This window comes from Phalangium opilio, unplaced genomic scaffold, assembly GCF_054372755.1.
Source record: "Phalangium opilio isolate 3A_F unplaced genomic scaffold, DU_Popi_V2 ptg000075l_1, whole genome shotgun sequence".
NCBI classification, from domain to species: domain Eukaryota; kingdom Metazoa; phylum Arthropoda; class Arachnida; order Opiliones; family Phalangiidae; genus Phalangium; species Phalangium opilio.
In genome coordinates this window covers 2,888,283-2,915,501 of record NW_028324184.1, presented here as the reverse complement: position 1 = coordinate 2,915,501, position 27,219 = coordinate 2,888,283, and the positions used below count along the sequence as shown (strand labels likewise).

Sequence of the window (27,219 nt, the reverse complement as noted above, 5' to 3'; positions counted from 1 at the left end):
TCAGAGTGTCGCATAACACCTTTCAAAGTGTCGCATATCACCTTTCAGAGTGTCTCATAACACCTTAAAGAGTGGGTGGTTTATTAGCAATCAGTGGTATATTCACAGCAAGGTTCCACTTTGAGTTAAATTAAGAGGAAAGTTCTTACATGCAGAACTATACCGCTTTAAGCAATGCTTGCAGGGCCGGATTAAGAGGGGGGCGAGGGGGCACTGGCCCCCGGGCGCAAGTCTTGTTGGGGGCGCATAGAGTTAAACTATTCCCTCTTAGGGACATTTGCTGTTCTGTTTTTTTCGACTAAAGGGGGCGGCCCCCGGTGCAAAATTGCTTAATCCGGCCCTGAATGCTAGTTCTAGCATTCAGTGTGAAACTGCATAAAAGTTGGTAATTTTTACCGACTTAATAGCCTCTGAAAAAGGCAGAAAGTTTTTAATTACTATAATTTCATCGGGTATTAAGTTGGTTTTGGAGGCCATAATATCCAAGCAGTAGATATAAACGTTCTTGTTAAATTTAATAATCTCTTTTCACTAAGAATTTTTCGAGCACCAGAAACGCGTTTGACCTAATCTACTCTACAATATTTAAAAAAAAATTTCATTTTCTACTCTAATGATTCTCAAAATAAAGATAAGACATGTCACAAAAGTTGGCGTCTGTAGTCGCCCTACTAACATAGTCTCGTTTTTTTGTGTCGCACAATACTTTTAAGAGTATCGCTTAACACTTTCAAGAGTGCAGTAGCGTTGCTAGGGTTTGAAATTTGGGGGGAGGGGGGGTGGGGGGTTTAAGTTTATTATTCGTATATTAAAGATTTACAAACTTTTATTAATAAAGAGTACGGAACCGATCAGTTAGTGACTATGAGACAATTGTGGATGAAAGAATTTCACTCGTCTTTTATAAGTTCAGTTTCCGTTTGCTTTTAGTCCCCACTACTGTTTGATATTGAAATTCATCTCTACAAAGATGAAACTGAACGAAATTATCATAATAATTTTTTACACTATATTGCTACAAAATTTTAGGGGATACGAGCAATTTTTTAGTAGAATTTACGGATTATTTTAAGGGGGCTAACTTTGAAATTTTAGGGGCGCTAAAGCCCCCAAAAAGACTTAGCGACCCCACTGCAAGAGTGTCGCATGACGCTTTTAAGAGTGTCACCTAACACGTTTCAGAGTGTCGCCTAACACGTTTAGCAGTGTTTTACAAAAGTACAATACCCTCTGATTACGAATTTCTTTGTTAATTTTATTTAAAGGATAAAAATATATTCTTTCATGAATATCATCTTTAAAAAATGCTTAACAATCAAGTTTTTCAATAATTTTTTACTGTTTGTATTGACTTTAATATTAAAACATTAATGAAAATGAAAGACCTTATTTAAGAAACCCGCAGTACTATAATTTTCCATTTTTAATTTCAAAACGGTTTTAAAAAGTTTTATTTTACACCGAATTTACACCTTAAATTGGCCCCACAAAAACTCAAGGTAATAAAACTCTCTTTGGGTGTTTTTAGGTGTAAAAAAAGTGTTTTCTTAAATTACACTTCCCTTTCTTAGAGTGTACGAACATGTTAAGTACAGTCGCCGCAATTAAAAACTTTCTCTCTCGCGACGTCTTGTTTCAACAATAAGCCGCAAATTATTGATCTGATACAATTGATAAAAAAACTTATCGTATATTGTTGTTTTAATAAAGATTTGCGGCTTACTGTTGAAACAAGACGTCGCGAGAAAAAAAGGTTTTAATTGCGGCGACTGTACCTCTCTCATTCTAGAGTCCAAGAGAGATATGTACGAGAATTTCTTACTTGTAATTAATAATTAATAGGTATTACTGTACTGAGGTTTAAGTTATTTTGCTAGTAAAAGGACTATTAAGTATTGAAATATATTTTTGTCTTGTAATAGTTACTTAAAACTTACCCACAAAAAGGATTACACCTTTAATATTCTGAAGGGCCAAGGCTTAAAAATCCTGCCCAAAACTTATGTGCTGTTACTTTCGGGATCGGTTTTCTTATTAGCACATTAGCAGCAGTAAAGGTTGCAGACGAATTTTAGGGAATATTAAAATTTCCCAAACATAAGTAAATGCAATTGCAAAAATGCTTTGTCAGAGAGTTCGTCTCATCGTCTGCGCTTTGCCAAGAAACGTTTTCAAGGCGTATAGTTAAATTAAATTCGCATTCCAAATATTTATTATTTAAAAATATGCTTACCAGTCTGGTGATTATTTTAGAGGGGTCTAAGTTTGAAATTTGGGGGGGGGGGAATAGGGGGCTTTACCCCCCCCCCCCCCCGAAAAAAAGGCCTAGCGACGCCACTGAATCATTGAATTGTATAATTACTTCAAGTTTAAATTCATTCCTGGGCGACAAAGAAAAACCATGGATATAAAGAATGCGCGTGAGGAAATAGGTTTTCACGCTATATGATAAGCAACTTCCTATCTCCGACGGGACCTTATTCGGTGTATACTCTGTTCCAGCTTTAGTCGTCAGCACGCACAAAGCTACGTTACATAGAGATCTAGCTTAGAGTGTGCTGAGAACCAAAGCTGGAACAGAGTATATATCGAATAAGCTTCGACGAAGTACGCCTTCAACTACAAGGTTTACAGAACATGAAAACAAATGATCGCGTTCGCTGTTCCTAAATTTTTAATGCGTTCATTGTGAAAGTGTTAAGATTTTGTGTTCAACTGTTACAATTTTTCCAAATAGAAACAAAAATTAGAAGTTGAACGCCAAAATTAAGCGAAGTGTTCAATAAATTACACTTTTTCATCACTTAAACATATCAAGAAACCAAAATCTGATTTTTGAACACAAAAATGTGTTCAAATCATTAACACACTTTTTTCTGTGTACATTTCTTCTTGTTTCTCCCAACGAGAAAATGTTGATGCAAGTTTTGGTCTCTATCATAAATCGTTTTGAACCCAAGATAATTTGTATCAAAGTTTACAAAATAATTATAATACCATGACTTTAATTTCCATATTAATATACACAGCTAGGGTACCCGGCGTTATTTAAGGGACCAGAAACGTGGAAAGCTTCCTGTCTAAGTAAACACTAATCTTCTCAATATTCTTTGGGCCCACCAGTATATTATACCTGCATGATATTGTTTTAAAGAAAAGGCCCAAGGGATGAGACTTAAATTAGCTCCTCCTCTTTGTGCCAAAATGGCGACAAGCTTTACAGAGTGGAAGGCAAGTTGGGAAATGCGCCTGATTGGCTAAGCTCGGTCTGACGTTTAGTAGGGGAGATTTTCACCCCTTCACCCTCTCCCTATAGTAAATAAGATGGTCGTGTAGTCGGCTAAGGAATGAAAATCATAGAAAGTAGTAGCAATGTAGTGTACTCACGCAAGGCAATGGCCAGCTGTAAGAACCCATTCCTTGTTTATTAAAGTCCCTCCACAAGTGTGTCCACTTGGAAAAACGTAATTTCCTTGAATGGATATTTGCCAAGGCCAACTGTGTGGAATAGCTTCTTGACCCCCGACAATACGGTCGCCGTCGCTAGTGTCTGGAGGTGTTGGAGGCTTTCCGCAAATGTCCTTTGGCTCTAAATCTCTCTCTTGGGCTGTAAAAAGAGTTTTCTAACTAGCTTTCTTTAATTAGAAAGATTCAGCCCACCCCCCATAATTTTGAATTGTTATGTCGTATGATCCAACCTTGGAAGGAGTATGGTTTAAGTGGCTTATAAAATAGGAAATGGTTTTCAACGAGAAACGTTTCTGCTTCCAAGGTTGGAATAAAAAACAGTTATTACAACGAATAAATCAAAGATTGATGTGACCTTCCGTAGTAGTTTAGGGACCTCCCGAGTTTCTACTCCAGGGGTGTAGGGTTAATATAGAGGATTAACACCCTGTGTTTCTTTTGACCTTTCCCGATCTATATATGGGTCGACTGCTTATCATTATAAGTCAGTCATTCTCCACTACTAAGATGTAGTAGTTCGCTCGAGCGTAGGGCTTTGACCCTGGTTTTGGACTTCATCACAATAAGTAATTATTATTTAATTTCTTTAGTTTTAATAACTACAAGTCGGTATTTAATTATCATCTAGTTAGTTTAATAAAAGTATTAATGAACATAAGGAACCTGAGTAGTTTATTTTTAGTATTAGCTGGTATTAGCCAAGGCTTTAATGGCCACGTGGGACGACTTTAGAAATCTCTAAAGCGAGGTTACGTTAGTATAGCCTAAATAGAAATGGTTGCTTCTTTTTTCGAAAGCCGCAATAATCTGAAATATGTGAAGTATATGGCACTTCACATATCCATAACGGTTTATGGTTGTAACATAACTTTTATCAGCCTCAAATTGGCTTCCCTTCACTGATTGACTAACGAGCTGTCGTCATCGTTTTGTAGTTGAAAGTAATGAGGGAGCAGGTGGAGAACTAAATAATTATTGAAGGTGTAATCTGCCTTCTTTAAATAAAATTGCCTGGGGTTAGCTTAGTGAAACAAAATCTAACCATTCACACTGTAGCACACAGGGGAAAGTTAAAGTGGCGTTACCTAGAGATTATTTTTCTTGTATGTTTCACGCTGTGAAGTTTCGCGAGTTATCAGGGTGTTTTTACCTCTCCGAGTGACGATGACGTCACGGAGTGGTATTGCTATGGACGTATATGTGTGTCCGTGTGTCTGTCACAGCGTTCGCAGTAGGCAAATCGGGGCAAACTTGTTCGAAGAAGCAATATTAGCTTCTACCCATTATCATCGTTAGGGTAAAGATTTACTCGGTGATCGGCTAGGCTTCCACCACCAAAGGTTCTTTTCTTTTACAGTGAATCAATCGCCTTATATACCCTAAACTTCCAAAAATTGTTGAAGAGGCATACGCTTAAATTCAAACGTCAACATTAATAATAATAATGATAAAAATAAAATAATTAATATCAATTATATTTATTTAATTATTTATGAAAAACATCTCAATTGCTTCTCGACTCGAAGAGGTATATTTTGGTTTCCCAACTTGTTTAGGTTACAAATCTGTACCCATATGGCTCACTTTTTTATTATTTTCCTCTGATTAAACCAATTCATTGTTATCAGCAGTTTTAATTAGCACACAATTAGCAAATACATTCTGTTAATTTCAGTATTGGCATAACGTTGCCACAGTCTCAATGGTGTAAAATATTGAAACAAGTGGACGAAACAAAATAATTTTAAATAGTAAGATGAATAAATATTTTATTAATTTGCCCAGAAATTTAATCTAGATAATTATCAGTTTGCAAGTGTTGAATTTGTTTCCCCTGATATTATAAAATCTTGGTACTAGTAATTTAGTAAAGAATGCTTTATTCCGCACAAATACACCATTTACAAAGGGGGACAACAGATCATCTACTCGAAAGGGTTAATGTGGAACATATGGTATGTGGATCCAAAGACATTATATAGGGCTTCAAACAATAAAGACTGAAAACTTTGAAGCCCTATTTAGACGGAACATCCGGTATGAAGGACCAAAGACATTAAACGGGACTTCAAACAGTAAGGATTGTTTACTTTGAAACCCTGTCTAACGCCTTTGCATCCACAAACGTAAGACTCAATTTACCACCGACTTTTCAAAAGGCTCTATTGCAAACAATGACTTTTATAAATTTCATTATACTTAAAAAATACTAGATTATTCTAAAAAACACGAGAACACTTTTCTTTTCGAAATAAACAAGGGGTTTATTATTTAAAAGCTTCTTTTAACGTATTATTAATTCACTTATGCTTTTGTTTGTACGATGCGTTTTTTGAATATTTGAGGAGCGTATGTGGAATATTTCTGAAAAACAACCGGCTGAAACATCTATAAATAGTATTCTTAAAATTTTAGGTGAAAACGGTTCACGGGATTTAACGATAACAAGAATTTTACTAAATTATTGGCTCAATATTACAGTTTAAAATCTTACTCATATGGAGGGTCTACGCCTATTAACTATTCATTTAAGTTTTCTAAAATCGACTTTTTGGGCCAAAGCTCTATTTAAAAGTAAAAGTTCTGTTGTGAGTGGCGTTTTCGGATATTTTTAAGATTTTAAAAATAAATATAGCCTATTGACGCTACTCGCTCTAATTCTATTCATAGATGAAGTAAACAAGTTTATTCAGCTTAATATGAAGGTTACAATAAAAAATATAGGGTAAATTTTATCGTATGCAATATTAGTTTGATTTAGGTCTAAGTTATTTTAACTTTTTCGCAGAATTTTAAATTTTCAAAGGGTTTTTTAAGAAACTATGATTTTATGTCTAAAATTATTCAAAAAGCGTTGCGATTTCTATTGGTTTATATATATATATCTCCCGTATATGTCTATGCATTTACAGGCAAAAAACACCTGTACAGTAAGTACAGGCGTGGAAACGTTCATGAATTCATCAGTTCCATATCAACTAAACCATTAGTGAGCATTTTGCTTTTGTCCTCTCGACCAAACAAATATCGATTCAGTTAATTAGAATCCGGCTTTTGGCAAAACAAACAAGGTAATAAGATAAACTTATATTTATAACTAGTTACGTAAATCACGAGATCAATATTCCAAAGAGGGGGACATTTAATATAATTTTAGGTAATCGAATGAAGTCAATCAAATACTATTTTCTCAAATTTCTGAGCCTCATAATCCAATAGGCCTAATTGTCTCATTTGTTTTAGCATCATTCGACCGAACTCTAGTTAAAAGTATCCAAAATGTCCACAATAACTTAAAAAGAGGGTGAAGTGGAAAATCAAGTGATTTTTTATCTATTCTTGTTCTAATTATAAGACCAATCTGCATAGTGAAACATCCAGTAAATATCTCCGATTAATTTTAAAATTCAAATTAGGTTCAGATTTTAAGAATAATTTGAAATAAACCCCTCCGACCAATCGCGTAACGCCCTGTCTTTTATTTAAAAAATTATCCTGACACTTGATTTTCCCCTTCACCCTCCCTTTAAAGGAATACGCCAGCCTGGGTTTTGTTTTTTAAACCAAAAGAGTGTGCAAAATAATACAATAGTAAAGAAGATACAAGCAGTTAAGTTTTGTTAAGGGACACTACACGTTTGGCTTTTCCGTGAAGCACTGGACTCCATTGGACGAATTCTTCAGGTGGTACTAATCGTCCAATAGGGGTAGCCTCCCGTGCTTCGCGGGGAAGCCTGACGCGCAATGTCCATTAACAAACTAAATTGCTTGTATCTTCTTTAATATTGTAGAGAGAAATATGATTCAAATTGATGTATTCATTATTTTGTATGCTCCTTCGATTGAAAATGAAAAACCCTAGCTCTAAGTATCCCTTAAAAGAAAAAATAGCCTTAACAAATTTTTCAAATCTATGTACAAGCTCCCTTATACTATAACTAGCTCTTCCATATTAACTTCCAACTTGCTTGAAGCCTTTGGCCCTCACGACTAATGCATCTGCTGCTTTTGAATAAGTCGCCCGCCTTGTACAACCACAACTTGCTTATGTATACTTATTTGTTTATACAATTTTCCAGTAATAAAAACGACCCTTAGAGAAATTTTAGTTAGCTAAGTACACCATCATAAGACCTACCACGGTTCTGGTAGCCATATAGAGAGCTTTCAGTTGGAGGAGGAGCTGAGTCTCGTGACATAATTTACGCTGCCATATAGGTGGGTTTAAAGCAGGAATGAAGCTGAGACCACCCAATATGGCTACCAGAACAGCGGTAAGACTTGGGAGGGTATGACGTACTACTATCTCATCTGAAAGCTCTCTATTGGTGTGTTTCAGCTTGCCTTCTGCTCCATCCCCAAACAAAAGCTCTCTTTTTTTTGTTTTTTTTTTGGAAATATTACACTTCCTTCCTTAATAGACCCTTGCAAAATTCGCGAGTAAAATAGAAAATGGCATGTGACTCCAAAGAGGCTAGATAATGCTTGAAAAAATAAGGACTAGTAACGTCTTTGCATCCATATACCGTATATTCCGCCTCAACTCCATCATGCAGACGGTACTGCGCCCCCCCGCTTTTGAAAAGGAATTAATTTTAATAAAAATTAAAAATTTAAAAAGTTTACTTTGAATCCATTTCCTATTCACAAATAATTTATAATTTTTGAAGTAAATTTTTAATGTGTCTGCAAAAGCCTCAGAAAAGCTCAGACGAAAACTTAGCTTCTTTTAAAATAAAAACAATTGTAAGTATGGCTTTTCTACAGCATCTCACACTACTCAAGCATATAAGACTGAATTTTCAAAGCTAGACTCTTTATTCCTGTTCAAGCGCACTTCACAATAAGGCGAAAACCAAAAATGGGTTAATACGTAATGTTAACCCTCATAGAGAAGAAGTAGTGTTTGCCAAGGGTACTTGAACAGGAGAGAAAAGCCCCTCTCGCATTGATTTAAGACCCGAAGAAAGAGGGTAACCGGAAATTTAGTATAATCTGCTATCTCATAAACATAATATTTTATGGAATAATCAAATACTAAATTTTAATAATAGGAAACAAGACGTACCTCAGAACTAGTAATTTAGAAATATATCCTTTTCAATATTTGGGGGGGGGGGGGCGTTGCTTGATAGGGTTAAGAAGGATCATCCGTTATGTGGATTGAAAGACGTTATATAGGGCTTCAATGTTACCAGTCTTCCAAAGTCCTTTGGTTTGAAGGAATATTTAACGTCTTTGGATACACGTACCGGATGTTCATTATTAAGCCTATATCGAACAGACGACAATACTATATTGTGGTTGTTAGTACAATATTTTCTCTTCAAGCTCAGTAAAGCATGATTTTCACTTGCCCGAAAAAAAACTACTTCGTAGCTGAACGTCAAACGTCACATTTGTTTTTTACGTTGTCGCCCAGCGTTATAACGTTTTCACTTATCGTAATTACCGCAAATAATGAACCTAAGGCTTACCAGATAAACTGAACATTTCACCAATTGCGGACCATCTATTGTCTGTCATTTTTGGTCTTTGTAATCATAAAGATATTTATGGTTACCATAACCTCTTCAATAAAACCTTGAGCATTGAACTTGGGCATTCTCGGGGATTTGTACTAGTAACTGACTCGATTGGGAACTAAATAAATTCCAACATGGCGGACCATAAACGTCCTCTTCGGAACACGCGTGGTCGAAAATGACGTCACGACTCAAGCTTGTTGATTGCTGATTGGCTCGCGCAGACCGTTAACGTTGAATGTGGCCGAAAAAATAGAAAGCTAATATTGCCACATTCAACGTAATTTCGGTCCAGTGAAAACCATGTATTTTTTAAAGGTTGTCGCTTGACATTGGGCGAAAAGTCGTAATTTACGCCAAGTGAAAACCATGCTTAAAGCTTAAGTGGTTTTTACTGTGAACCACTCTTGGAATATTTCTGAATCGAGAAAACCTTAAGAATAAATGTAACCCAACATGAATTAAGTTTCACTGTTCGTGATTTAATAAGGTATAGAATAAAAATACAAAAAATGTTATATATAAAAATGCATAGATAATTTTCCATGGAAATTAATTAAGGTTTCTATTGTTAAAACCCCGGTGTTAAATAATTAAATTTAGTCCCAACAGATTTTAATTTAACCAGATACCTATTTACGATATTGGTCTTGAGAGCCATTTATGCTGGGTTATAGGTCGAAAGTCCTACAGGTCAAAATTGATAATTTTCAGTTGGGTTTGATGGATATTTCCTAAATTATTACGATAAGTGAAGAAGTGTTCTATTCTTAGACTTATCTTGCTCGACGTAACTAGTCTCGTGGAAACCGTAAATTGCACACCTTTCTCTAATATAAAATTCAATCAGAATTTACAAGAAGACATGACTGTGCATTTTCCAAAAAACGAATCTGTTCACAATCATCCAAGGGACTTTTTCCTCATTGATCAAACTGTAAATCGATGAAAGTGAAATCGATCTTTCGTTTAAAACCTCCCTCTATATGTTAACCTTGAACTGATATTTAGACTAAAACTTTAAAGGAGAATTATTTCAATATCATAAAAGATTCACACCATAAGTTAAATTATTTTGATCCTACTTAAATTACTCAGAATTATAGTCTCATATGAGCTATGGGATAATGGACTGTGTCCTTTTAAAGCTCCCTCTTTGAGTTTGAATGTTATTAATCTATTGTTTCTCAAGCCATCAGGTTTCTTTAGTAGTAATAATGTAATTACGAATTGTAACGATAAACTGCTCGATACACGGTAATAATTTAACGTACTTATAACATTTTCTATTGTCGCTCAATATTATCGACATGAGAAACGTTTCGCCAACTAACATGAACGTAGCCTAAACAATTTACAATAAAGGCGTCCATTTTCTAAAATGGTCGTGAATTTAAATTAAAAAATATAAGATAGGTGTTAACTAAATGTTCAGTCGCGACTAATGTGTCTTCAAAGAGGACACGAAATAACGCCATTTGCGGTGTAGACGAATGACCACTAGAGGTGCATGGTGTTAGAAGCCAATAAGTACAGATTGGTATGTTTGCGCGGAGTGTAGATATACACGAAAGACTAGTGCATGGTTAAGTTGTTAAAAGCCAATATGTGGGATATATATATATATATATATATATATATATATATTAGAGCTCGGCATTTTCGATCAATTATCCACTTTATTTTATCTTTATCCATACCCGAAAATTATCCACAGAACTTACATGTTAAATCGTATTGTAATCCACAAATTTGTTTATAAATAATCGGTTATCCACCAATTTGTGGATAATTGATCGAAAATGCCGAGCTCTAATATATATAATAACTATTGAAAGAAAAAATTAACGGATAGCTAGCCGATGAAGGTCGCTTGCAAGTTTATGAGTGGCGCTTAAGTGAGATAAATAACGTAATGAAGTACAATTTTTTGAATTCCTGTGGACCGCCAACGCTGTCCTGAAATTGCTCCGATTTGCCTAATGCTAACGTGGCGACAGGTCCAGTTTAATAGTTCTCCGTATCGTTATCGTCACTCGGAGAGGGAAAAATAGTACTTAAGATTCATTAACGAAATTGACATAACATATTACAGAAAAACGTTTGTTAGTTTTAAGTAATTTTTTACCTAGAAATATTTATTCTCACTGTCTCTTGCAGTCTAGTCACCTTGATCATATGTTCACCAGTAATTTTGGTATAGGGGCGGAAAAAGCAATATTTCAAAATAAAGATCTCTAACGTCCCAAATTTCAAGGAAAGATGTGTCATATATATAAGAGCAACTTCGAAAACAGAGCGTAATTCTTATTCTCTTATCACGCCAAGGTTTTGAACTTCTGACAAAGCGTAATTCTTATTTTCTTATCACGCCAAGGTTTTGAACTTCTGACAAAGCGTAAATACCCTATTGAAAACGTACGCCAAATTTTTACTAAATCATCGTGTTACTCATTTTTCTCAAATATACATAGTTTCCACTTAAATGAGATTTTGACGTTAACCTAGTGTTGCCCGGCGGTTTTTGAGTCAAAATATTGCACAGAAGAAGATCAGCAGTTGATTTTAAATTTGACTAACTTGACTCACAAAGGGCCTGACAACACTGCAAGCTGAGAGATTGGGACGAATTTTCTCAAGCCCCTTTTAGTGAAAACTATTTATAGTGCGAATAAAATTACGAATGTTTTAATGAATTGTTCTTCAGTCATCCAACAAGTAATTGCTTGAAATTAACGTCAAAATTAAAAAAAAAAACAATTTAAATTATGAATTACGAAATTAAAATGCGCGAAAACAAAAAGATAACGGTATGGAACGAGACTGAAATAATAAATACACTATAACGGCACGAAAAATATATTTTTTTCCTACTTCCTCTACATTGGGTTTGAAACCAGACGTAAAACTTATTATACAATAGTTTCAATTTTCTTTCTAAATCCCATAACAATTCTAAAATCCTTAACAAGTAGGGAAACCAAAATAACCGTCTCCGAGTCGAGACGCAATTAAGAGGTTTTTCTTAAATAATTAAAAAAATAAATATAATTGATATTATTTTAATCGTCCTTAATTTACCTTAATTCTAGTTAAATCGTTTTATGAAACTTCATTCCTAAAATAATTTAAAACATAGCTATTGTTGACGTTTGAATTCAAGCGTATGCCTCTTTAACAATTTTTGAAAATTTATAGGCTATGTAAGTTGGCCGATTCCCGATAAGGGTTAAGAACCTTTGGTGGAAGCTCTGCCATTGGGAGGCTAGACGTTTCTTGTAACCCTAGTTTACTTCTTAATCCTAGCGATGGGAGCAGAAGCCAAGAATTGCTTATTGCGAACGCGGTGACAAACACTCAGACACATCTAGTGTACCTCTCCGTGACGTCATCGTCACTCGGAGAGGTAAAAAGTGTTAAATAGTGAGAGCTCAAACAGAACTTATCTTATGAAACGTACCTGGACAGTTTTCTTCGTCGGTGCCATCTTGGCAATCTGCAACGCCGTTGCATTTTAAGCTCGACGAAATGCATTTAAATGGGTAGTTGCATTTGAGTTCCTCTGTCCCACATGAAGCTATTTAAATGAAAATGATTTACGTAAATAAAAATTAATGAGAACTATCATTTGGATAAACCCATGTTTCCAGACCATTTTTTATCATATTATTTTAATATTTTATAAATATATCCTTAAAGCGAGGGTGAAGTGCAAAATAAAGTGATATTTATTGATTATTCCACTAATTATAAGACCAGTCTGCATAGTGAAATACCTCCGAATGATTTTAAAATTCAAATTAGGTTGAGATTATAAGGATAATTTGAAATAAGCCCCTCTGACCAATCGCGTAACGCCCTGCCTTTCTGTGAACAAAATTCCCTTTGCACGTTCTACATCTCGCACCACAATTATCACATCGCGCGCAATTTTTATCAAATCTCGCGATAAATTTCATTTGGAATGTAGCGTGCCTCGAGAATTTTCTTAACAAGAAGGTAAGACGTTACGTGATTGGTCGGAGGTGCTTATGTCAAACTATCCACAAAATCTGAACCTAATTTCAATTTTAAAATCATTTAGAGATATTTCCTGGATGTTTCACTATGAAGACTGGTCTTACAATATGTAGAAGAATCGATTAAAAATTACTCGATTTTCCGCTTCACCCTCCCTTTAAAAATAGATGGGTGCTATAAACAATTTCTTAAAGCAGGGAGTTATGTTCGATGTGCTATTATCCCTTTAAGGCTTGACTGTTAGATTTATTTGCGATAACCCTGAAAACTTTGAGGAAATTTTCCGTATAATTTAAAAAAAATTATCTCGACGTCAGTATATTTACAAGTGTCTTCCTGGAAATTAAAATACCGATCATTTCCATATGGTCCTTTTAAACTGGAAGGCGTACTTTTGGTAGCCGTTTCAAATTTCTTCATTTGTGTTAATGTCGTCACTTAAATCAACACTACTCAATCAGCATAGTAAGTAAATATAAATAGTCCTTATATAATTAATTTTAATTATGCATTGAAGTCTAGGATTCAATTTAAATTCGGCTCTAAATTAGGAAATTGCATGTGTGTATTAGTGTCTTTTAAAGGGAAAGTGAATATCAGAAATTCGATCAATTATTCACATTATAATAGTACAAACTTAATACGCTATAAAGTGCGAACGCGCAGATTTTGTGATCAAACTAATAATAATACTATTAGGAGGAGGGATGAGGGATCATGATCACAGTCAGAGCTAGAGGAGGGTTCTTTTGGTTGCGTTCTTTAAATCAATATGACCTAATATAATACGCCTATTTTGAATCGGTTCAACAAACCGATCGGTCAAATTTGAAATTTTTAACGATTAATGGAAGCGAATTCGAATATTGATTTAAGAAACAATTATTATATAAAAACTTGTTGAGATATAGAAGAGGTAAAAAGGAATTACATATTTTTCGCCGTCCCCGTCAGCAAAGTCGTAGTTTAAGTGAGCCAATAAGATAATTTAAACTTTTCGTTACGTGTTGGAGGGAGGGGCTCTATACTGGGCTATGAGTTGGACTGAAGTAAATACTAACCGTTCTCCATTCACTTCTACAATTAAATCTATCCCTGCTGAAGCCTATCGATGGGGATCTAATTCGGCCGGTTCATCTTGTTTATCCTGATTAGTTTACCCCTAATTGGATAGAAATTTACTTACGTTCGCTTTCCACGACTTCTAGAGTTAGCTTGAATCCTTTACCCTGGCCGCTGACTCTGGATGAATGGAAACTAATTGTTGGTTCTTTTTCAAATGGAAGAGTGACAACTTCTGTCGCGGAATTGCCGCAAAATCTTAAGTAAGGTCCTACGGAATCCAGGTAGTTAAATTCTAGATACGATTCGTCGCATCTTTGATGCTCTGGCAAGTCGATGTCTGTTATGCTGATGCGGACAAACTGAAATTCATATACATAACATGACGCAACATAAAACCATGCATGGTCTTTGAGAAGCTTGCATGTTTTCTCAAAGAGCTAGGTTTTCAAAGACAATTTTGGGATTAAAACTAAGTCGCTCATTCAGTAGTGTTCTCGGGTCATACACGGAACCTTCCAAATGCAACTCGAGAGTCAAGAGCGGTGACCCAACTGAATTATATCTTATAGAAGTTTTGACTCAACTATATAAGTCAACTGGAGTCGAGGAAATTCGTAGGGTCGTGTGTGTTTCTTAAGTTGAATAACCAGAAGACTTGGTGAAAAATTTGATCAGTGATTAATTTTTTTTGACTCATATATGACCGGGGGCTAGTCAAAATTTTGTGCACCTGATTTCTAATTTCTGAATTTTTATGTGAATTCCGTTGATTACTGAATGAATTCCTTGATTAAGATTATTTTAGGTGATTTCCATAGTTCTCATACTGATTTTTGTTTATTTCCGCAGATTACTTGTTATTTCTGTTTGAATTCCAACGAATTCCAGTGATTTTTTGGTGAATGCCGTGATTACCACTGAATTCTTCGTGAATTTCGATGAATGCAGTGATTATTTCTATTTCAACTGATTCCAATTTTTGTTGTGGTATTTTTGAATTCCTCTATTGATTATGTGTTATTATCTCACGAAATGTGTGATTTCCGAGGTGATTACAAAAGATTTCTAGTAAATCATGTGATTATTTCCGATTTTTTTCAAGATTTCACGTGATTTCCAGTGATTATCGGAGATTTCTGATTATCGTTGATTACCCACAAAAATTATTGTGATTACTGATGATTTTCTAAGAATTCTATCAGTAATCTATTTCTGCGGTTTTGTACACCTGATAATTCAAGTGACTAACCCCTCATATAATGCCTTTTCAGACAATACAACTTTTTGATTCATTTAGATGGGTAAACTTGAGCTGAGCAAACTAGTTCGGACGTGTGAACAAGTTGAAGAATCACCAAATTGAAAACTTATCACTGACCAATTTTTGCTGACTCAACTTTTTGACCCATATAGTTGAATCAGAAGTTTTATCGTCTAAAGGCTTGTTAGGATGATCCAACGTTTTGACTCAGCTTGATGGGTCAACTCGAGTTGAATCAAGTAGTTGAATCCTGTGAATAGACGCTGGATGAGTTGAGTCACCAAAAAAGTTGGCTTGGAAAAATTGGATCTGTGATCCAATTTTTGCTGACTCAAGTTTTTAAGTTCATTTCTCCAGCGAATCTAAATGAAGTACAAAAAAAGCCATTTTCGCGGCTTATTTCGTAAGTGCCAAGGTAGGTGGCGCTTGAAAAGTTCCACTTGGCTGTAAACGTTTAGTCGTGTGAATAGGAAAGATTTATTTCACTTTTCCCTTCAAAAGTTGGGCAAGTTGATACAACGTTTTGACCCATCGAGCTGAGTCAAAAAGTTGGATCGTCTGAAAGAGCCTTAAAAAGGCCTTTAGTTAGGCCAAAAACGAGTGGGCTGAGAACCAATCTAAAGTTGAACCAAAAAGGTGTCTATTTTTTACTATTAAGTAATTGTTTACCATTTGAACACCATGATTTTGACTCCATTTAATTATTTGTCATTAATAACTTTATCATTCTTACTTTGGTGCTGTCCGATGCGGGTTTTAATTTCCAAATGCAATATTGACTTGGAGAGAATGATCCCTTTTCGTAACCAGGGCTTGCTAATGATTTGACTGTATCGTCAACAGTGATTTCCCTTTCGCTGTATTCACCGCATTCTTCCTCAGAGTAAGGAGCTGACGCGACGAATGCTATCAAAATTAATTTAAAAAGTTAAGATACCAATTGCTAAAATACCAATTACGAATTTGAAACTATGATTACTGCAATATTTCTCTATTCCAAGAATATTATCTTACCGAAAAAGGCAAATCCTACGAGTACCACTTTTAATTTGAACATACTTGGTGTCTGGTTTGGTGTGAACTGCTGAGCTAAATATATTTTTATATTGAATTGAAAAGATATTTTCCTAAAAACATGTGTTTAATTCTCGTGGGATTTTAAAGATTAAGAACATGTTTCAGCCTATCAGTTTTTAATATCACGGATGTGCTATTTTATATAATGGGAATTTTTTTCTGAAACCACTCAATAACAATTTCAAATTATAAAATACTGTTTCAAGCAAATTTATCTGGTCTAACCTCTAATATGACACGAAATTGCGAAAGAACCCTTATAAGTGATTAAAGTGAGAAAAAGCAGAATACTTTTCTTAAATTTATAGGGTCATAACATTTTCATGAAATATGAATATAATTTTGGAAAGAGCTTGAAAAATAATTCCTAAATGTGATATCAAATTGCAAGAAGATGTTTCGTTAGGCACTTTAATTTGAACTTCTGAGAAAAACTAGAATATTTTGAGGGTGTAAAATTAGACTTTTTTATTCATGACTTGGTTTCAATGAAAGAAATTAATAATACTGCTTAAAATTAACGTCCCTGCAAATTTCCAGTCTTCTAGGAAAAGCGGCCTGAGCGTTGATTATCAGTCAATCAGCAGTTAGACTTAAGTATGGATTAACTTTGCAGCACCACCCTATTTTAATCCTATGTATCTTAGTCGAGAATTTTGCTGTACATATCATTTTATAGTGCACCGTTGATGTCAAGTGCGTCCTACAATTAACACTGTCTCAGCTCATTTACCAGTTGCTGCGATAAAGCTTGTAAAGATTTATTATCGATATGCGATGCACAAAAATGTATAATATCAAATGTGGATGAGAGGGAAAGTATGACAATGCCCATAGAGCCTGTGTTAAAAAACGCGGACATCAAACTTTCGTCAATAACTATTTTGCCTACTAGTGACTGATGGACTTGCGAACTCGCGACTGAAAGTAGTTCAGACATTTATGCTCCTTGGTTTAACCATAGTCCACTCGATCACGCGCATCACGACGCAAGCTGCTCGCGCTATAGCTAAATTACCGAGATTTGTTTTAAACGTATCTAGTTTTATGTGCTCTTCTATTGCTTCAATAACCTTACTTAAATCCATATTATACCTTCAAATACCTTTTAAAACATTACCAGCTACTCTGTCCTGACTACAAACACAAATCGAGGAAGTTCTAGCATACAAAATAGCAGACAACGGTAACCGCGTAACCGCGATTTAACACATTTTACAGAAGACCTATTTTAAGGGAGTGAACAGGCCCAGTATAGCTACGCCAATAAAGCGGTCAACTACGGCAAAACTATGATGACTCGCGACTTTTGGCCATTTTCATACTTTTCCTCTCATCCACTTTTGATTATATACATATATATATATTTATGACTGTCTGTCACTCTGTAACTAGAGGAAAATGGCTTTTGTTTAGAAGAGATAGGTGTTGCTTCTAAGCACTGGTACCAACTTGCCCATGTTGCTTATTGACTGATAGAAAGTGTGTGTCGGTTCCCGTATTGTATGATATGCTTACACCCAAAGCACCTCGTATGGAAAAGAAAGTCGGTACACTTATAGCGTACAATCTTGGTTTCCTTGCCTTGAGCAACTTTCTCATATGAACCGTGGCTAAGGTTTTTCCTGCTCCATTTTCACCTCCAATTGCAGCCGTAAATCTTGACTTTTACTGACGCTAAATGAAGACTTCTACACTATTGTTAGAGTTTGATTTGAAGAATTTCTTAGTGCGAGTTGGATTGAAATAAATTATTCGGAGCATACGGAATGGGTCACAGACGAATTTCCTTTTCAGTTGGTAGCGCTGCCTATATTCAATCATAAATTTCAAGGAAACTAATTTAACACACATGTAGATATAACTATTAAGTAGTCGTAATTTAATACTTGTCTCTCTGGCAAACTTTCAAGAAATAATCCCTTGTGTATTTATTATTAGTGTACTACACCCTCTTGAGATAAGATATATTTTTTTTCCTCCAGTTTAGAATTGTCGCCGAAATCTTTGTCACACCGAATTGAAGCCATGGTGTCGTCATCAGCGTCCAACACTTTGAAGCTTCTTAATTTGATTTTCAAATTATTGGAATATGTTTGGCACATTCTTTTAGTAGTTATTGTCGGAAGTAAGACTAAAACGCTGCCCCCGGTTGTTGACGATATTCTTTTGCAGTCCGCGACATGTCTGGCTGAAAAAATTAGAACAAAACAAGTAAGATACGATTTTCTTATCAATTTTCTCTGTCGCATAGAAAGTACTTTTACTTCTATTTTATTTTCTACGTGTAACGGAGAATGTAGGGCGGCCTTGAAAAGTTTGTCTGTGCGTGGATCGAAAACACGAAAATCAAGAAGGGTAGTAGGGATGATAGGTGCGTTAAGAAAAGATCCGCTTAAGGTCGCATTGCGAACGAAAGTGTGGTATCATTTTAGTGACCACACCAGAGCAGTTAGATGACGTGGAAATTTCTTAGATAGACTAGCAAACCCTAACAGGGCTGGATTAAGCAATTTTGCACCTGGTGGCCGAGATAATGTGATCCCCCCTTATGTCGGATAAAAATAAAAGCAGCAAATGTTGCTAAGGAGGAATAGTTAACACAATGCGCCCCTAACAAGCCTTGCACCCGGGGGCCAGTGCCCCCTCTCACCCCCCCCCCTTTATTCCGGCTCTACCTCACAAAACAGATAGACCTGGCCTTAGTCGCTCAAATCATAATTAAAATTATAGACAAACACGCATTTGAAAATGGAATTATTAATTATTTTATACGTTTAAGATACGCTCTTTCAAAGGAAAGGTAAAAAATCTACCGAGAGTCTTTCCTTACGTCTTATGAAAATTAATTTCAGTTAAAGGGAGGGTGAAGAGGAACATCAAGTGATTTTTTTATCGATTCTTCTACTAGTTATAAAACCATTCTGGATAGTGAAATATCCAGGAAATATCTCCGAATGATTTAAAATTAAAATTAGCTTCAGATTTTATGGATAGTTTGAAATAAGGACCTTCGACCAATCGCATAAAGCCCTGCCTTCCTGTTAACAAAATTTCCGTTGCACGCTCTACATCTCGCACCAGGAGTGTCACATCGCGAGCAACTTTTATCAAATTTCGCGCTAAATTTCATTCGGCATGGAGCGTGCCACGAGAAGAAGGCTGGTCGTTACGCTGTTGGTCAGAGGTCCTTATTTCAAATTATCCATAAAATCTGAACCTAATTTGATAATTCGTGGATGTTTCACAACGCAGAATGGTCTTATAACTAGTAGAATGACGAATTAAAAAATCGCTCGAGTTTTTACCTAGATGGTTGAAATTTGCAGGGACATTACTCATAGGTAGTAGGCGCGCAGTAAGAAAGACGTTTCCCATCCGCCGCCATCTTGAAAAAAGGGTGACCGGACAAAAACTATTTACGGAATAATGTTGATTGCGCGTTTCAACAGATTTCACTAATATTTAGTACACCAGGAATACATAGTAGAAGAATCTATAGCCATGTTCACACGTAATAAAAATGTCCCGACAGGTTGACCGGAAAAACCGTGTGCCTTTGATGCTGTTTTTATATTAATTCCTGTGCATATAGATAAGATATAGTGTTGGTGCTCGCTTGTGACTTTCCTTCATTTTATTTATAATTCGATTAATTTCTCTGACAAAAACAGTATCATCGAAAGCGCATTAACTAATACTATAATTTAAGTAAATGAAATAATTGTCTATTGCAGTTGAAATCCGAAAACGTTGTCCGTGCTTACATCAGAAGAATAAAGCAAGTAAATCCTTCCATAAATGCGGTTGTCGACGAAAGATACGATGAGGCTTTGGAAGAGTCGAGAGAGATTGATAAATTCATCGAAACCACGGATAAATCGTTAAACGTTCTAAGAGAAGAAAAACCTTTCCTAGGCGTGCCATTTACAACCAAAAACTCCATTGGGATTAAAGGTATAAATATGATATTATTTAAAGACTTAAATATTCACATTAAGAGGGAAACAAGTTGGGAAAACCAAAATATTACCTCTCCGAGTCAAGAGGTCCACTACTACAAAGTTATTTACCTAGATATGGAATTATTTCTCTTGTTTGAAGTAATAATTTACGAAATATTGAAGCAGTATTCCAAGCATAGCGAATATACAGTAAAGCAGACGACATTTTACATCCAATAAGGATAAATCTTGGACACATGGAAATCAGTTAATGGCAAAAAAAAAACAGGAAATGAAGTCTACGCTTCAGCTGTTTACCCTATATTCTGATAGCTACATTCACAACTGGTTTGCAGTGTAAACACTATCGTCTCGTCTCACCTCAACAATATTCTTAGTTTGCCAACATGAGTGTTAACGTTAAATAATACCAAAGCTAAATTGTAGCTAGACGCACTGATGGTCAATGCGCACCTTAAAGAGAATAAAAACTCTGTAGCTTAGCCCTACTAATCTAATTGCCACCATGATCTTTTCTTCTATTATAAAATCTTAACCTGATTATTTAAGAGTGTATTTAACTTTCGGCTCACTCTGAACCGTTGATGTCTCTTCGTTTCAGACACGAAAATCAAAACCCAAAGTTTACTTCACCTCAGGCCTCAATTATTAACTCTATATTTTACTAAGCTTATTGCAAGTAATACTAGATATACCCGCCGGAGTCTACATCTTAGCTTTCTTCGTGAAATTACTAAACCAATGATTATTCTATATACAGATGTAGTATAGCTTAAGTAATATATAAACAGCCATTTCAAATAATAATATTAAAAAAATCTTAGAATATCGAAATGAAACAGAGCTTTAAAGCTACAAAAGCACTAAATGCATCATAATTACGGAAAATATTTCCACATATTCACTTTATATTAAGGATAAATGGTTCTGTAGGATTTCTTTACACATCAAAACAAAACGAACTTCTAACGCAGCGCACTAGTGTAACAACGGACGGACACACACAGACAATAACATAGACTGCTTTTTAACTCTTTCCGTATTAATTTTGAATTGAGAAACAAGATTATCTTAAATATTAAAATAAATATAATTAATATTTAATATTTTCTTCGTTAGTTATTCGCCTTATTGAACGTTACATCGTTTTAAAAAAGAACAATTAAACATTTTTGAGGGACTTGACTAATATTGGCGTTTGAAATGAAGCATACGCCGGTTGCTTCGCCTTACTAAAATAGGTAGTATATAAGGGTTTCGAATCGCAGCTATGGATAAGAACAGCGCAATTGCGTGAACCTTTGGTGGAAGCCCCACCTTAGGGAGGCCGGACGTTTCTCGTAACCCTGGCCGATCGCCGCGTATGTCTTAACCTTGAGGATGATGATGGAGTAGAAGCCAGGTGTGCAGACTGGTGTCCATGTGGGATGGACAAAAACAATGACCAGAAGATGGTGGTGTGTAGAAACCAGTGTGTCCAGACTGGTGTCCATGTGGGATGGACAAAGACTAGAAGATGGTGGGGATTAGAAGCCAGTGTTTACAGACTGGTGTTCCATGTGGGATGGACAGACACACACACAGACAGACAGACACGTCGAAATTAGAACCTCTCAGTGACATACGTCAGTCGGAGAGGTAAAAATGGTCAGACAAATTTAATGGGTTCAGATTGAAAAATAGCATCGTGTAAATTATCGTTTATAGAATATATTTTGAACGTGGTGATCAATTGCTCTTTATAGACCATTCCATTTAATTCACAAAAAAAAAGAAAACCAAATACCATAGGACTGAATCTATTCGGTTGTTTTGATAATTATTATCACGTTTGTTTATCAAAGTAGTAATTCAGTTTAAAACTGGTCGTTTAGTCATATCGTTCGACATTTAAAGGGAGGGTGAAGTGGAAAAGAAAGTGATTTTTGTCGATTCTTCTACTAATGATAAGACTATTCTGCATAGTGAAACATTCAGGAAATACCTCCGAATAATAATATTAAAATTAAAATTAGCTTCAGATTTTAAGGATATTTTGAAATAAGGACCTCTGACCAATCGCGTAACGCCCTGCCTTCCTGTTAACAAAAATTAGAGTTGCACGCTCTACATCTCGCGCCACGATTCTCACATCGCGCGCAAATTTTATTAAATCTCGCGATAAATTTCATTTAACATGGAGCGTGCCAAGAGAATTTTGTTAACAAGAAGGCAGGGCGTTACGCGATTGGTCAGAGGTCCTTATTTCAAATTATCCATAAAATATCAACCTAATTTTAATTTTAAAATCATTCGGAAATATTTCCTGGATGTTTCACTACGCAAACTGGTCTTATAATATGTAGAAGAATCGATAAAAAATCACTTTATTTTCCACTTCACCGTCCCTAGTAGTACATTCAACCGGCCAACAACATGGCAACTTGCAAGATATGTACTGTTCTATTTGAATAGGTTTAATTCAAGATGCGGGTTTGTTTCGAGTGAAAGGTCGGAGAGCGGAGAAAGACGCCGAAGTTGTTCGTCTAATGAGAGCCGCGGGAGCCATTCCACTGGCGATAAGCAATGTTCCTGAAATCTGTATGTGGATGGATTCAGCCAACAAATTGTACGGTCGCACTAACAACCCATATGATCTAACAAAGGTTCCCGGAGGAAGTACTGGTATGAATTTCCACTAAAGGGGATTGATTGGAAATTAACTCAGATGTCAATAATGGTATTTAATATCAGGTGGTGATGCAGCTCTTATTGGCTCAGCTGCCTCTATATTTGGCATAGGAACTGATATAGGTGGAAGCATTAGAATACCATCGTATTGTTGTGGAATTTTTGGGCACAAAACGACGAAGAGTAACAGATTATAAAACTTGTTTTTATGGAATACTAGCTTTTAAGTCATTGAGACCAAGAAGGAATTTACTATAAGAAGGCCTAAAAAGGCGTCCGGTGCGCGCGTGATAGTCGACAAACCCACCTCATGGGTGGGGGGAGGCTGGAAACGGAGGCGGGACTTAATATTTTATCTTACTCTATGTTTTCCACCAGCTATCTCTTTTACCTTTTCGTTAAGCCTTGGTTTGGTTTTTGGAACTCACGAAATCATAAGTATAGTATACTTGATTTGATTTAGAAACAATTCTAGAACGAACGATTTTCACGTAGAGACACGTATTCAAAATCCATTAAGTTAGGTTCAAAACCTTTAATTAACTTGTTAATGGCAATTAAAAACCATTCCCTAACCGTTTCAGCACCGCTGGCAGCCTCCATTTTCTGTTTACTTTACTCGAGGTTTTTTTCTCTCTTCGGAATACGTCAATCGCGTCTGTATGACCTATCCCCAAGGGATCCAATAGGAAAGCGCAGAGCAATGACGGACATGAAAGGAGTGGGGCTTACTTGTCCACCAACACCGGCGTAAGAGTAGGAGCGTAAAATCTAGTGACTTAGGCATTCTTATAGTAAATGAATTCTTGTTGAGACTCTATAGGAGGGGTGTTGTTGACTCTGTTGAGAGTCTAAAATGTATGTAGCGCATCCCGGTTATCGTTACTATCTCGAGTTGGAGGAAGACTGCATTTTCGTGCAACATATTTTTGTAAGTGCTTGACTGTATGGAGGTAGTGGCTTAACCCAGAACGCCTAATCAAAGACTTCCCGGATTAAAGTTACCACAAAGAAGGCAAAAAATATTTGATATACGTCACAGGCACCACGTCACGCCATTCAAATACTCCGTGGACACCTAGCCAATTTGTAGCGTGAATTCCCTGAATTCGAAATAAAACGAAATAAGTTTCTTTGGACCACGCCTCTTCTTGGTCACGTGCCTCTGACACCCAATATGTTTAGAAACCAGCAAAATGTAAACGACCACGTTATGATTTCTCTCTTTTAACGGAATGCGGCAAAGGACACGCTCGTGAGATTAATTATGACCTTTTCGATAAGTGCCTTCAACATATTCTTAATAACTCCCCCTATAGATTCTCCTTGTTTAAACACTTATTTCAAGAGTTTTGTTGTAAATGTTTTATTCTATCCTAGAAATCGTCTCAAATGAAGGCCATTTCCCGTCGTCGTACCAGACTGAATTAGACAACTACAAAGTTGCTGGACCAATGTGTAGATACGCTGAGGACCTTGCACCGATGCTCCAGGTGTTGGCTGGGGAAAATAGAAAGTTACTTAATTTGAACGAAAAGGTATACATTGTGAAATATTTATTTATTGTAAGGAAGGTCAATAACGAAAGAGTAATGCAAGAGCTGTTCAGTTCTTCTAATTTTTGATACATTTACCATTTTATTCGCTTCCATATGCTTCCACAGTGACTTTCATAGCTAACAAATGGATTGACGACGAAGGTTCACAAATTTTGTATATTTTAATTCTAGATTGATTTGAGAAATATTCAAGTGCACTACTTGGAAGAATATGCTAGTGACAGTGGAATTTCGAAAATTGCCGACGAAGTAAAAGCAAACGTTACAAAGGTATGTTTGCGAAAAAGAAATATTATGTATTCTATTTAGCTCTAACTACAGATGTGAAATTACTGTAGCTTACTGAACGGTAATCTACCGATTCAAGGTGTTCGACAAAAGTAATCACCTTTCTATGCGAAATTCGTAGAAAGTTAAGTACACTAAAGGGATGTGTAGTCCGTTATGTGGGAGCGTGTTAAGAACTATATTTTGAAGTAGAAGTGTGTTACTATTTACTGGAGTAGTGACTGGGCAATGCCACGTGACTATCAGTGTAAATAGAATCAACGGAAATGCACTGAAAGCGCTACGGACTTCACGTGTGCCCAGTAGAGCTCAATTTGATGGAAGATAAGCTTGAAATAGGCCCCGCCCCTATATATTGAATAGTAATTCCCTTTAACATAGTTGTACTCCCAAAGCATCAGCATTCTGAAAGTGAAAAATACCAAAATTAATTGAAGTAAATTGCCATCCATGGTAAAATTACTATAACAATTAACTTTCGGTAATTCGTGAAAGTTTTATTCAGACTCTTACCTCTAGCCCTGATCAAACCAGCAATTCCAGTTAATTGCTATTCAACTTATCCACAGGTAGTTAGTCACCTTCGTGACAAATTCAACGTCAAAACAAAAGGATTAGAATTCTGTGTACCTCAATCAATCTACGAGTCTATATTTCTCACTAAACTCTCCCAAGGAACCAAAGAAGACATATTTAAGCTAGTCACAGGAAAAGAAAGAGCAAAGTTCAGCCTAGCTCTCGAATTCTTAAAATACTTATTCGGATACTCGAATCATACTTTCTATGCTTTGATCTATTTGGCCATGAGAGATTTGGGAAACCGAACAAAACTCGAAATTTTTCATCGCAATAACCAGTTAGTGGAACATTTGCAAGAACAGTTTAGACAGACTCTTGGCGAAAACGGAGTACTTATTATGCCGACACAGCCTCAACCTCATTACTATCATCAAGAGACGGTTTTCAAAGCGAAATCAGTCTGTTACACTCACATATTTAATATATTAGGCTTTCCCGCAACTCAGTGTCCGACAGGATTGAACAAAGATGGATTACCAACTGGAGTTCAAATTATCGCTTTACCCAACAACGATCGCCTTACCATAGCTATTGCCAATGAATTGCAAAAGACATTTGGCGGTTGGAATTCACCGTGAAGTTTTGTAATCAATTGAAATTTCTTGTAAAGCTTAGTAATAAATTTACGAAAATTAAGTAGTTATTAATACAATAGTACCAAAGGGGCCTGGAATTGACCTTTAGGACTTTTTTTACCTCTCCGAGTGACGATGACGTCACGGAGAAGTATTACACTGGACGTCTCTGTGTGTGTCTGTCACCGCGTTCGCGGTCGGCAAATCGGAGCAAACGTGTTAGCAGAAAGCAATATTAGCCTTTAGTTGTTTATCAATAAATAGCTAAAGTTGAATTTTCAGGTAATTGTTTAGATAGCCCTCGTCTCGACTCGGGGAGGTAACATTTTGATTTACCAACTTGTTAAAGGTTTCTGTAAACAACCAGACCTATCGTATACGAATTAGTCACAACTAACCTTTAGTTTACACCTATCATTATTTTTACCCCTCCGAGTGACGATGACGTTCACTGGACGTGCACCGTTCGCAGTTGGCATATCGGAGCAAACGTGTTCGCAGAAAGCAATTTTTACCTCTCCGTGTGTCGTAGTCCAGGAGAGGTTCTGTAACGGCCGTGTCTGTGTGTGTGTGTGTGTGTCTGTCTGTCTGTCCGTTGTTACACCCACGTGACCGCGTTCGCAGTTTGCGTATCGGAGCAAACGTGTTCCCAATTTCCGGACCGCATTGACAGTTCACAGAAATTTGGAAAATTGTATTTCTCTCCGTTGGCTACTCTATACTTGAGTTCTCACACCATCTGGTTTGGTCTTCGTCCATCCCATATGAACACCAGTCTGGTACTTTTCTGGCTTCCACCACCACCATCTTCTATTCTTTGTCAATCCCACATTGACACCAGTCCGCACTTACACTGGCTTCTAACACCACCATCCACTGGTCTTCCGTCTATTCCATATAGACCCCAATCTGTATCATTGGCTTCTAACACCACCATCCACTGGTCTTCCGTCTATTCCACATAAACACCAATCTGTATCATTGGCTTCTAACACCACCATCCACTGGTCTTCTGTCTATTCCACATAGACACCAATCTGTATCATTGGCTTCTACTCCATTATCATCGTTTGGTTTTAGGATATACGTGGCGATCAGCTAGGGTTACGAGAAACGTCTAGCCTCCCTAAGGTGGGATCGGCCACCAAAGGTTTTCGCAATTGCGCT

At 36.2% G+C, this 27,219-nt stretch overlaps 2 protein-coding genes and 1 long non-coding RNA gene across 5 annotated transcripts in view; 1 reads left to right on the top strand and 2 right to left on the bottom strand.

Moving 5' to 3' along the window:
• The window catches only part of LOC149658819 (chymotrypsin B-like), a 34,491-nt gene extending 16,045 nt beyond the window's left edge, over positions 1-18,446 (bottom strand). Inside the window, exons 1-7 of one of the 2 annotated variants that reach the window (XM_089844456.1) lie at positions 18,306-18,446; positions 18,183-18,226; positions 16,354-18,112; positions 16,073-16,245; positions 14,200-14,437; positions 12,454-12,570; positions 3,388-3,607 (exon numbers count right to left, since the gene is read on the bottom strand). In XM_089844456.1, coding sequence (XP_089700582.1) covers positions 3,388-3,607; positions 12,454-12,570; positions 14,200-14,437; positions 16,073-16,245; positions 16,354-16,396 — 791 coding nt within the window. In that variant the 5' untranslated portion in view covers positions 16,397-18,112; positions 18,183-18,226; positions 18,306-18,446. Of the gene's footprint in view, positions 1-3,387; positions 3,608-12,453; positions 12,571-14,199; positions 14,438-16,072; positions 16,246-16,353 lie in introns of both variants that reach the window. The other variant, XM_089844455.1, reaches the window with a different exon arrangement.
• On the bottom strand, positions 1,239-2,305 carry LOC149658820 (uncharacterized). Of its 2 annotated transcripts, none has more exons than XR_016369950.1 (2): positions 2,234-2,305; positions 1,239-2,153 (listed from the first exon to the last, which is right to left on the bottom strand). It is a non-coding gene; the product is annotated as an uncharacterized LOC149658820 (long non-coding RNA). The 2 variants fall into 2 exon arrangements; XR_016369949.1 differs by having other exon boundaries at positions 1,239-2,148; positions 2,234-2,295.
• On the top strand, positions 6,493-26,113 carry LOC149658818 (fatty-acid amide hydrolase 2-A-like). Its single transcript, XM_089844452.1, has 8 exons — positions 6,493-6,539; positions 18,402-18,630; positions 20,154-20,373; positions 22,836-23,045; positions 23,115-23,234; positions 24,432-24,589; positions 24,782-24,880; positions 25,468-26,113. Exons 2-8 carry the CDS (start codon positions 18,445-18,447, stop codon positions 26,053-26,055), a joined length of 1,581 nt encoding a protein of 526 aa, XP_089700578.1. The 5' UTR covers positions 6,493-6,539; positions 18,402-18,444; the 3' UTR covers positions 26,056-26,113.
• The last annotated feature ends 1,106 nt before the right edge of the window (positions 26,114-27,219 follow it).